General features: G+C 40.0%; 1 protein-coding gene across 3 annotated transcripts in view; it reads right to left on the bottom strand.

The window, feature by feature from the left end:
• Vti1a (vesicle transport through interaction with t-SNAREs 1A) overlaps positions 1-12,185 on the bottom strand; it is a 348,099-nt gene that overhangs the window by 106,967 nt on the left and 228,947 nt on the right. Inside the window, exon 8 of one of the 3 annotated variants that reach the window (XM_071610911.1) lies at positions 12,019-12,091. The exons of the other annotated variants lie outside the window; for them this stretch is intronic. Coding sequence (XP_071467012.1) covers positions 12,019-12,091 — 73 coding nt within the window. The remainder of the gene's footprint in view (positions 1-12,018; positions 12,092-12,185) is intronic. 3 annotated transcript variants of the gene reach the window in all.

Below are 12,185 nucleotides of genomic sequence, written 5' to 3' on the forward strand. Positions count from 1 at the left end.
GAAGGAAAGTCCTAGCTTCTAAATCCCTAAAAGGGTTAAGTAATAAACAATAGCTTGGCAAGAGAATATTAGAACTCTAGTGGTGGGTGTCATCCAGCTGAACCAGCAACTCAGCCTCAAGTCTACGAGGTCCAGAATGGGATGGACAGTGGGGGCCACTCTGGGCAGTCTCCATAGACATGAAAATACAAACGGAGGTTCCCCGAAGCTACCATGGGGGTCTTAAGACAGGAATTGAAGGCCCACCAGGAATCAGGCGATGTGAAGTCAGTGAAGTGTGTCCCCAGCGTCCTGGGGCTGGGTTTGGAGGCCTTCCCACATTTGCAGCAGCTTGTGCTCCATGCAATTTTAAAGGTACTCAATATCTGCCAACCCAAATTTAAAAACAACAACAGGAGAGCACATCCTGACAGTCTGAATCCATTAAATCTGCATATAGCACAATGAGATGTTATGTAATCAAAATCCCTTGAACCTGCACCAGTCTCCATGGGCAACAGAAGCAAGTCAGTTCACATGCTTGGGGGGCGGGTGGTGGAGAGTGAAGTGCAAGTGGAAAATCAGGGTGGGCAAGTCAGTCCTGATGCACAATTTTCCTTAATAGGGTATGTGCTGCACGTAAGCAGAGCTTCTTTAGGGAAGGAATGCCTCTCTACCCCTCTGAATTTAACCTGTTCTTTTCCCCTTGGGGGTACATATTTAGCTGGATTTGTATAACCAATGTGTGTGTGTGTGTGTGTGTGTGTGTGTGAGAGAGAGAGAGAGAGAGAGAGAGAACAATTTTTATCAATTACCTGGATTCTATCCTCTAGGCTACATAGAGTTGTTGAGTCCTACTGTGGGTCTACCAGAGTAACAAATCCTCATGAAGACGAGCATTTCCAGGAAAACTGAATTTTTTGACTCCACAGTTTCTACTGCATATACATGTGAGGTCTACAACATCTTTCTGTCCAGGTCCCATAAAAGGAAATTTGCAAGAGTAAATTTTAGATTACTGTCTGGCTAGCCCAATATAATGTGACACCTACAACTTGCTAGCTTGGAGGGAAGGTATGAAGAATGAAGACACCAGGGAAGATGTCCCTGAAGACGACAGGGCAGTGTGTAGGTCACAAACAGAAAAGCTGAGTGGCAATGGGGAGATGTAGGGGTCATGACTAATTCGGGTGCTCATTCAGATATGGGAAGAGCAGTGAGGGGCATGAGATCTGTGCCACAACTTATCTTCCTGGGCAGCTGCGAGGAGCCATCAAGCAAGGCTTGTAAATGATTTTTACTTCCTGAGACTCTCAATGTGTCAGGTGTCTCAGCTGGAGAATGGACAGTGAGCTGATTAGGATAAAGTGGGACAAGGATTAAAATAGAAAACCCACAGAGGAAAACTGGATTGTAGGAAAGACTGAGATGGTGCCTGCTGCGTGGTTTCTCCCAATCTGTAGCCTCGACCTGGTTAGAGTTCATTTTCTGTTCTTGTCCCAGGAGACACAATCTGTGAGCCGTGCATGGACCACAGAGTAGAAAATAAATGACTCCACCAGTAATCACTTGGTTGGCTTATTCTCCATGTTGTTCCCCTTGGGATACAAAGTGGTTCACATGAACACACACCCACCATGTGTGGAGGGTCGCTAGTCTTGGACTTGGCTAGCTCTGGTTCTGGTGCTAGCTTTGGCATTACTCCCTGTGTGGCTAGGAAACAACCTTGAAGCTCACCAGACCAGGGACAGTGCATGTGGGAGTGATTTATCAGTAAGAATTTGCCCTTCAAATGCCAGGAGTGATTATTAGTAATAGGAATGCTTTTTATTTGATGGACAAAACACAATAACAAAGACAAGTAGGAATAAAAGTATGAAGTTCATCCTATGTTGACATGACTCCCAAACCTTAACAGTGGAAAGTTATTCTTTTAGTAAGCAAAGCCACAATCAGATCCAAAACGGTACACTTATTAAACTGAAAATGCTCTAAATTGCTCCTTGGTAAGGGCTACTCTGCACAATCTGATCATTTGGGATTTCATCAAATTAATGTCACCAGATATGCCTTATAATTAGGATAAAATATTTGAAAAGTTTAAAAATGAAGCTATTCATTAACTCATTGATTTTTCTAGAGATTGGGAGACTGAATTTAAATGATACCCAAAAATATAACTAGGTGTGTTCAAAGACAGAAGAATGAGTTGCAGGTCTCTAAGTGGAAAGCAGTGGTTTAAAATGCTATTACTATTCAGATTCTCTGAGAACATTAAAACTGCCCATTAAATAAAAATCTAATAATTGGCCCTACTGAGTTGTGACATTTTGTAACCTGTACAGAAATGCAGAAAATTGTGGAAGAAAAGTTCTTTTGAGGCAGAATTTGATTTGCAATGTAAAATTATCCCACAAGCCAAGGTCTTCACGCACACATCCACAAAAGAACAACAACACAGCCTGACTAATGAAGCCAAGGAAGCCTCTGGAAATCAGAGCTAAGGCTATGGCTCCAGACTCCTAAGGTAAGTTAGGTTACTGCTCTGGAGAAAATTAGGCAACTTCATGAGCTCAGAGTAAACCCCAGCTTAGAATTGGTCTCTTGTTGGATACTACCTAAAAATACAATCAAGTTAGATCATTCAAGCCATTTGCAGTTTCCACACTTACTCTGTAATATTGCTAAGTGAATAGAATTTAAAGACATTAACTGGAAGACAATCAATGGTTTCAAATCAGAGGACTAAAACTCTCACGGGCCAATGCTGACCAAGCAATTTCTATGTGCATGTGTCTCTGTCAAGGGCCAGTCAAGATTCAGATATGAAAGATGTGCTTCTTGCTGTCAAGCTACTATGTGTGGGGTGACTGAGACAGGTACCCATAAAACCAGAGTGTAAGGCATCCTGTGTGTCCAACAGGAACAGGACAGTCACAACAAGTGGAGTCCTTCTTGTTGGACGGATTTGGAAAATGTGACCTCTCCTTTGAGCTGTAGAAATGAAATGGGTAGGACTGAGGGAAGACGCAGAGGTAGATGTCCAGGATGGGGGAATGGTAGGAGTGAGATAAGAACAAGAAGCACTCTGGGGCCCGACACAGAGGCACACTCCTGTATTCCCAGCAGCTCGGGGAGCTCAGGCAGGAGGATCGCAAGTTCAAAACCAGCCTCAGCAACCTAGCAAGGACCTAAGCAATTCAGAGAGCCCCTGTCCCTAAATAAAATGTTTAAAAAGGGGCTGTGGATGTGGCTCTGTGGTTAAGAGTCCCTGGTTCAATCCCTGATACAAAAAAAAAAAAAAAAAAAAAAGAGCAGCACTCTGGGGAACGGGGCAGAGTTTAGTCTGGCTGGGATGCAGGTAAGAGAAAGACCGTGGCAGCAGAGGGCAGAAGAGGCTGTGGACACAGGGAACTGAGAGCCAGCAGAGGCTTGTAGAAGGTGCCAGGGCCACCATTCTGTTAAAGACAGACACTGTTAGGGGCGCTAGGTTGAAAATCTTCATGGACATATTATCTATAAAAATATAGGGCTTGAACATTCTACCCCTTTCCTCAGGTGTTTTCCTCAGGTCAAGCAACCAGATCCTGAGAAAAGAGGAGACGTGCACACACATAACGAACCACTCATGAGGAAGAAATGGGGACGATGAAGAAATGAAGGCAGAGAACAGTCAGGAATTAAGGAGAATGGTGAGCAAGATGAAGAGAAGACGCTGGAGAGAGGGTGGCCTAATCCAGAACATGATGCGGGTTGGGAAGGGGATGTACAGGGTCCCTTTCACCACCCTGTCCCAGACTAAGCCCAGGGAAGTCTTACTACAGAGATTTGAGGGCCTACAAGCCATGAACAGGAAGCCACTGGCCACTATGGTAGTGGACAAACTTACTAGCTGTGGACTTCTACCCATAAACCAAGAACTGCTCTTCACGTTCTCAGGAGAAGAAAACTATTAAACAGATACGTAATGTCAAGAGGCAATGTTCACAGCAAGCTGTCAAGTGGGTTCAAGTTTGCATGACTCCATTTTTGTATAAGTGAGTAGCATCTGTTGGTGTATTTGGTCACCAGAAACTGGATTGCTGAATGGCAGAAACATTGAAGTCTGCCATATTAGGCAAAAATTTCCTTAATTCTTTTTTTTAAAAAATTTTTTTTTGTAGTTGTAGATGGAGAGAATGCCTTTATTTATTTATTTTTATGTGGTGCTAAGGATGGAACCCAGTGCCTCACACCTGCCAGGCAAGCTCCCTGACACTGAGCCCGGCCTCATCCCAAATTTTCTCAATTCTTTTCTTTTTTTGTAGAGGGGATTGAACTCATGGGCACTCAACCACTGAGCCACATCCCCAGCCCTATTTTGCATTTTATTTAGAGACAGGGTCTCAATATGTTGCTTAGCACCTCACTGTGGCTGAGGCTGGCTTTGAACTCGTGATCCTCCTGTCTCAGCCTTCCCAGCTGCTGGGATTACAGGCGTGCGCCACTGCGCCCAGCTCCAAATTTCCTCAATTCTTAATGGGAATATATAACTCTTTTCTGTCAAAAATACTGCTTCATGCTTCAATTAGTATGCAGAATACATCCCTTTACAAATGTCTCTGATAAGAAGAATAACTAAAACAAAGAATCTTGTCAAAGATGTAGTTGGCACAGCATAAAACATTAAAGATGAGTGTTCCACTTTATCACTTTTAGGAAACGGTCTTCTATATAAAGAACACAAGGGGCTTTACTTGAAAAAACAGAACACTCCCAATACACAAACATTCCCAAGCTTACATTAGCTCTTGTAATCAATGTAACTTGTTTACACAGACCTGTTACTCCATATATAAATATGCCCAGTATAAACCATGAGTACTGTATAGTGGGGCACAGAGGAGGCCCAGTTTTTTCAAAAAGCAAATTTTATATTTCAAGAAACCCATAATAATATAAGTACCCTAGCTGTAATCCTTTTGACTGGGCAGATGCATGCCTGTAATCCTTTTGACTGGGCAGGCTGAGGCCAGAGGATCTCAAGTTCAAAGCCAGCCTCAGCAACTTAGCAAGGTCCTAAGCAACTCAGCAAGACTCTGTCTCAAAAAAAAAAAAAAAAAAAAATGAAAATGAAAAAAAGAGCTGGGGATGTGGTTCAGTGGTTAAGTGCCTCTGGGTTCAATCCCTGGTTGCAAACAAACAAACAAACAAAAACCTCAGGCAGATTTTATATTTTTTGCTAAAATATACCATCTGCCAAGTTAGGACAATAACTTTAAAGATTTAATTCAAAGTAAGAGTAAATAACAGACAGGTTTCTAAAACTTAAAAACCACTAAAATGTTCAGCTAGCAGTATGTAAACTATGCACAGGAAAAGAGGGAAGAATACACATGAAATTGTTAACAGTGGTTCAATGGGGGATGAGGCTTAAAAGGAGTTTCATTTTGTTTTTTATGCCTTTCTGAATTTTGAAGATATTCAATATAAATATGAAAGTAATAGTTTTTAAATGTTTGGCTTCTATTTTTTAATTACAAGTAGCTCAACAAACTCACCATAGTTTTGCATAACAAATTATGGAAAACGTAACAAAAATAAAGTCCTCTGAAGCTGACTGAAGTGGGAACAAGATGGCAAACATGGCCATGGGTACACAGGAGACCTTCTCTGAAGAAAGGTGCGTGGCTGCTTGTCTGTTTCCAGGCTGACCCACAGGGCTAGGTGTGGACGTTGCATGACAGGGAGGCGTGAGAACAGGGCTCCCAAGAACACAGGAGCTGAAGTAGCAGGGGGAACGAAAGCCGGGTTTCCTCTGTGCACACTCCAAGGGTCAGAGTGTGACAGAAAGGCCACATGTGGCAAGGTCAGAGCCACTCCTGAGCAACTACAAGAGAGAAGCCCCAACCAGATCCTTCCACAGGACCAATGTGTGTGCACATAGGGTTCAGTGTCCCCCACGTGAAATGCTTTGGGAACAGAAGTGTTTCAGATTTCTAAGTTTATCAGATCTTGAATCTGCATAGACTCACAGGCTGAGTGCCCTTAATCCAAAAATCCAAAATCCAACATGCTCCAAAATCTGAAACCTTTTGAACATCATACTGGTGCTCAAGAAGTTTCAGATTTGACAACATTGTTGGATTTTGAGTTTTCAGATTAGGGATGCATGCTCACCCTGTAGCTGTCTCTGTCCTACTTTAGAGATTGCTTTCTTTTCATCTAGTCTGTGTGGCAAAATACAGAAAGTACAGAGACCGAGGTAGGTAAGACTTCCTAAGAGCTCTGTACCATCTGAAACAGGCATTAATGGTGAGGCACAACAGTTATTTAATTAGCACACATTGATTAACTTAACCCCATGTAACCACTGTCTTCTGCTACTGCTAATTTTGTTTTTGAAGTCAAATGAAATAAAGTAGCTGAAGAGTAATTAAATGTGTCCAGTCCCTTCATCCCTATGGCTACAATGACTGGGTTGCCCTCCACTACTGAGGTTTTCTGAGAAGATGTGGGAAAGGCTTTGAAACAACTCAAAGGCATGTTCTCAGGAGGTGGTGACTTCACATTAAAATCTCTGATATGAATGGGCCTGTTAGCACTTTCTCTAACGATGCATGTGGGAGAAGAGCTGAATTTGTAGCTGTTTTCAAATATTAGTAACAAAAATGACAATGTTTAATTGAAAAGCTTATTATGGAAACAAACCCTACTCTATATTTGCAAAAACAGACCTAACACAAAAGGTAGTAGATAGAAGTTTTGTTTGTTTTTTCCAGTACTCAGACGCGCTACTCACTGAGTCATACCCCTCATCTCTTTCTATTTTTTCTTATGAGACAGGGTCTTGCTGAGTTGTTGTGGCTGGCCCAAAACTTGGGATCCTCCCACCTCAACCTCCTGGGTCACAGGGATTATAGGCATCCACTGCCACCCCTGGCTCTAGATACAAGATTGAAGCATATAAACTGTAGGTTAGCAGTAGTTTTGAAACTTAAACATTCATGCACACAAACCAAAATACCCCAAACACAAAAACCTAAAAGCAAAAGAAAGAAAACTTTTTTAACAGCAATGATTACAGACATGCCCAACTGATGAACAGATGGCATGCAGCTATACCCTAGATCAAGTCCTGCCTGTGTGGTCTCTTCCTTCTCCTTAGCAACCTATAGGTGGGTGGGCACAATTTTAGGGTTCTGGGAACATAATTTGAGAGTCACTACTTTATGCTTCCCTGGGGAATACTGTGCAATGGCTCATTCCACAGAGATTCTGGTTCTTTTTAGCAGCTTTGACAAGTAACACTAGAGAACTAAGGTCTACGTTCCCAAGATTCTCTCAGAACCAGGTTCTAGATGTGGCCCAGGTTCTGCCAAACAGATGCCTATATAAAATTTGGCAAGTGGATGTGATCAGTGGGAGGCAGCTGTGTGTGTGGGAGGGCTGTATTTGGTTCCTCTGGGACAGCTGTGGCAGAGACTATGGAGTCCAGGTCCTCAAATCATGGGCACCATTCCAGGTATGCCTGAGGCCTCTCAGAAGAGTCTGATGCTGCTGTCATTCAGGGCTGGGTAGCTCCTGGGATCCCCAGAGAGTCAGCAAGCTACACCAGTAAATCTCTTTCTCATGAGCTAGATGATTCTGTCCCCCTGAATCTAAGAACACTGGCCAAGGCAGAATCTAAAACAGATCCTAGTTATCTCATTACCTCATATGACACACTTCCCCCCCTCCCCCAACCTTTGTATCCCTACAGAACCCAACACCTCTGTCAGGTGGATACTGAATAAATGTTAATTAAATCATACTATCACACTACTATGACCATAGCAGTATGCTAGACTAACTTTGACTTAATTCATACTTTAATACCTACTAGGTAATGAGACAAGATCTAAATGATATAGGTAACAAACATCTCAATAAGCCAGGGGTTGAATGGATATAATTTTTGACTATGTTCATTTATCTGGGCAAAGCAAGACATTAAAAAGAACCGTCTCAATTACTTATATGGAGTGAAGGCAGAAACAAGTCAAAGCTATCTTTAAGATATAATAGAAATTGAATCAAAGTGTGGAATATGATATGTCAAGAAATTTGTAATGTTTTGAACAACCAACAATAAAAAATTAAAAAAAAAAAAAGAAAGTATAGGAATGGAAATTATTATGATATTTAACAATGAATATAAATTTGACCACTGTAGGGTGACATGCTTAATTCCTATATCTTGATGAAAAATATAGAAAAAGAAAAGAAAAATGAATATTTTATTTTAAAAATAATAAGCTGTGATATATACACACAGACACATATATTTATATATATGTAATTGAATTGGAAATAGTCAAATATTTAGATTATACATATAATATATATATATAATCTAATATTCAGGTTATATAATTAATACTTAGATTATATATAGTTATTAATAGATGATTTATTATACAAGTACTATACATTTATATAACAGTCATATATTACATGATTATTTTTATAATATACAATGGACAGACCTCATATGCTCCCCTTTCTTTTTCTTTCTATACATTGTAATATACATAACTTAAGTACTTAATTTCTCCTAATACACGTTTTCTTAATTTAGAAAATACTGTTTAAAAGACATTCTCTTTCTTCTGTTTTGTACACAACTTTTATTTCATTTTCTATAAGTGGTTAGACAAAGGGTCAGATGATAACTTTAAATATTTAAACTGGTCAATGACAGTCAAGTAGCCAGGAATTTCTTGGGTTTATTGTTAAATATTGATTGCCTTAGAGGTAACCTCAAGTACATGGCACAGCTTCCTAATGAGTTATTAGTTATGAAACTATGAAGTAATTCTGAATTTTAAATATGACTGAAGAACAGACTGGTGTATAACAAATTAAAAGCACCATAATTACACAATATCATGCAATGCATTAGACAGTCACACCGTGCACATATCAAAAAATACATTAATAAAACTAACATATTAATAACACTCTAAATCTGGCCCTTCAAGACCTCAACACTAATTGGAAAGAATTTTGACAGAACATCGTGAATAACTTTCATTATCAGTTCTGGCAAGTTATTTTTTTTTTAGCTACCTAAATAATTCCTAAACTCCACGGTGCATCAAAATCTAAGATCTGAAAAATACCATTAGTGAGGATGAGTGAAGCAGCAATGCTCAAATGCCACAACATGAACTTGAATTCCTTGGTGTGATGTAAATGGTATGTATGCAGTGTTTCATTTTCTTGTATTTCACTCTCATGTTGTTCACTTAAAATATACCACAGACTTACAATTACATATACATTAATTCTAAATATCATGCAGTATATGCCGAATTTAAGGCTGCATAATCTGATCACCTTAAAACCTCTTCCCAAGATGTGATGGTTTGTTGGATTTCATTTCTGAAGAAAACACTTACCAACACATATCAAGGGCAGATCAACCTCACAATGAAAACACACACACTGAGTAGGAAACATCATTGGTTAAAAGCGTAAAAGACATAATTTTGCCTATAAGATATTACTTTGGAAATCAAAACAGATTTATTCATTCTTTTTTCATTGTTATTAGAATTAAAGATACTGATTTAGAAAAAGAACAACAAAATCACTATTACGTTTAAAACAGGAAGTGTTAAGCCAAAAGGGAAGCCCAGAGTTGTCAAGCAGGCACCACAGAAAGCTGGCTGACACACTGATGCCCGTTTTTTTTTTTTTGGCGGGGGGTGGGGGGTGAGGGTGGGGGGACATGCTGGGGATTAAACCCAGGGTCTGGTACATGTGAGGCAAGCATTCTACTAACTGGGCTATACCCCCAGCCCACGTTTCCTGGTTTTAATACTGGATTTGGTTCTATTAAAATTCTCCCCTTGAGGTGAAATGTCTGGTACCTGTCTCTTTTTCACAGATGGCCACAGCACCATGTTTGTTGATGGCTGTTATTTTGCAAATACCTAGACTTTAACTTTCACTAAAATGGAAGGCTTGCTCAATAAATAAACAACTTGCTCCAGGTCATAAAGTTAAATATTAGAAAAGCAGGAAGATACTACAGCTCAAGTTGGACTGTTCCACCTTTGTCCCCACCCCAATTCCCCTAGACACAGAGGCCTTTGCTTCCTGGTTCTTTTAAGTTGGGGTTTCAATGGACAGACCTCATATGCTCCCCTTTCTTTTTCTTTCTAAATGAAAAATTTCACACAATAAACTCATGAACATGCTGCAACAGTATAAATTAAGTTTATGAAGGATGTCCTTCACTTATTGCCCCTTTCTTTCACACAGTGATATTTGTAACTCACTAGCTGTAGGATTTCCAAAGCTGAGTGATTTGTAATGTAATACTTCTAGAATCTCTTGAGTAATTTCAGCATTAGTTACTAATAAAAGTTGGCTCTCTGCATTGCTTAACCTTGGGAACATGAACCTTTAAGACTTAGAGATCAAATACCAACATTCCCCTGGGACTGCTGTGCACATCTGCATTTCTGGACGTAGGATTTTTTTGTTCCTAATCAAGTATAATCTCACTTCATAACTTCTGCTTTTGGCTCAGTGCTACCTAGATTTTCAGGCAAGCAAAGAAATGAAGGCTGAGGATTTTGTGCTTAGAGGTTTGGAAATTTGGCAAATACTATATTAAAATACAACTATTTGATCTTGAACCTCATCATGGTGAAATTCAGCTAAAAATACAAAGAAACCAAAGTGAGGCTTTATATATTCCAAGTCTGCACCTGCATTTTAATGTTGCCAGGTATTTGTACTAACAATTCTGTTTTCAGGGTAAAACAGACTGAAGAGCCCCCAAATTTCCCTCTGGGATCTTCCAACCATTTGAAGTAATCACCAATTCCCACTTACATCTACCAGTCCGCAGCCAAGGGCTGCTATTCCTGGCTGATTCCGTTATGTGATTAAATGGTCTGACCGTTAGTCTCTGCATTTGGGTCCAAACCAACACAACATGGAAAGTTAGTTGGAGGATTTTAGTCGCCTTTAAGTTCTCTTTAAAGGCAGCTATGAAGGTAGCTTGAGTTATTAAAATACAATTATGAAAAAGGGTATTCAGACTCACCAAATGGATATAGTTTGCTTAATTTTGATCTGTTAGTGTCCAGTCAACGAGGGAGAATTTATTTTCAAATGATTTAGCATCCTCTAAGACTCTATGGAACCTTATAGCCACAGAACAGAAATGATTCTTATAGTCCCATAATTGTGAGCACAAGTTATCTATAAAATAAAAATTCCATGAAGATATAGCCAGGGCAGCACAATTTATGGCCCTGCATTTCACCAAGGTGGTGCTGCTGACTAAACCTGGGCTTCATATATAAATGTGTTTATATTATAACTCTTACTTCCTGTTATATTTATTCATTTTAAAATGTTGAGAAAAATCACCAAGTATCAAAACCAAGAATGATTAGGGAAAGGATATCCTTCATCCTAAACTGCCCCATCCAATAGCTGTGGTTTGCCTATGAACTCATTTGTTACTGCTGGTTGGGAGCCAATATGTGTAATGGTTAAAGTATGGCTTTTATTTAGAAATCAGGCTTACATTCAAATTCTAGCTCTGCTATTTATTACTTCTCTGACTCAGAGTGAGTTTATTGTGTTTTTAGGCCTTAGTTTCCTCACCTGTCAGAAGTGATGTTGTGAAGATTAGGAGGGATGATTTAGTGTAAGGTGCCTAGTACATACACAGGCCTCCATGAATGGGAGCTGCTTTCCATTTGTAAGTATCTTTTCTCCTCTGTAAGCGCTTGAGTGGGAAGGGATACTTCTGGTACTCCCTGTATGTCTTATAGGATAGCCATGTAACAGGGCAGGGAAACACTGTTTTAGATGTCAGAGGACCAGTATGCAACATCTAGTCCCATTACCTTTTATGTGATTTTTGACAGAGTTCTTAGCTATCTGGGTTTTATTATGCCTATCCATAAAATGGGGAACAGTGTTTTATTTCCCAGTAGTTCTAATAGGTATCAAAAAAGATATAGATAAGCCGAGCGGGGTGTCACATACCTGTAATCCCAGCAACTTGGGAGGCTGAGGGAGGACTGAAAGCCTGAGGACACCTTGGCAGCTTAGTGAGACCCTTTCTCAAAAACAAATAAATAAATAAATACTAATCACTCATCAGCTCAGCAGCAAAGCACCCTGGGTTCCATTTTCAGTCAAAACACCCCCCA

The sequence above is a fragment of the Marmota flaviventris genome, chromosome 4 (assembly GCF_047511675.1).
Source record: "Marmota flaviventris isolate mMarFla1 chromosome 4, mMarFla1.hap1, whole genome shotgun sequence".
Lineage (NCBI taxonomy): Eukaryota > Metazoa > Chordata > Mammalia > Rodentia > Sciuridae > Marmota > Marmota flaviventris.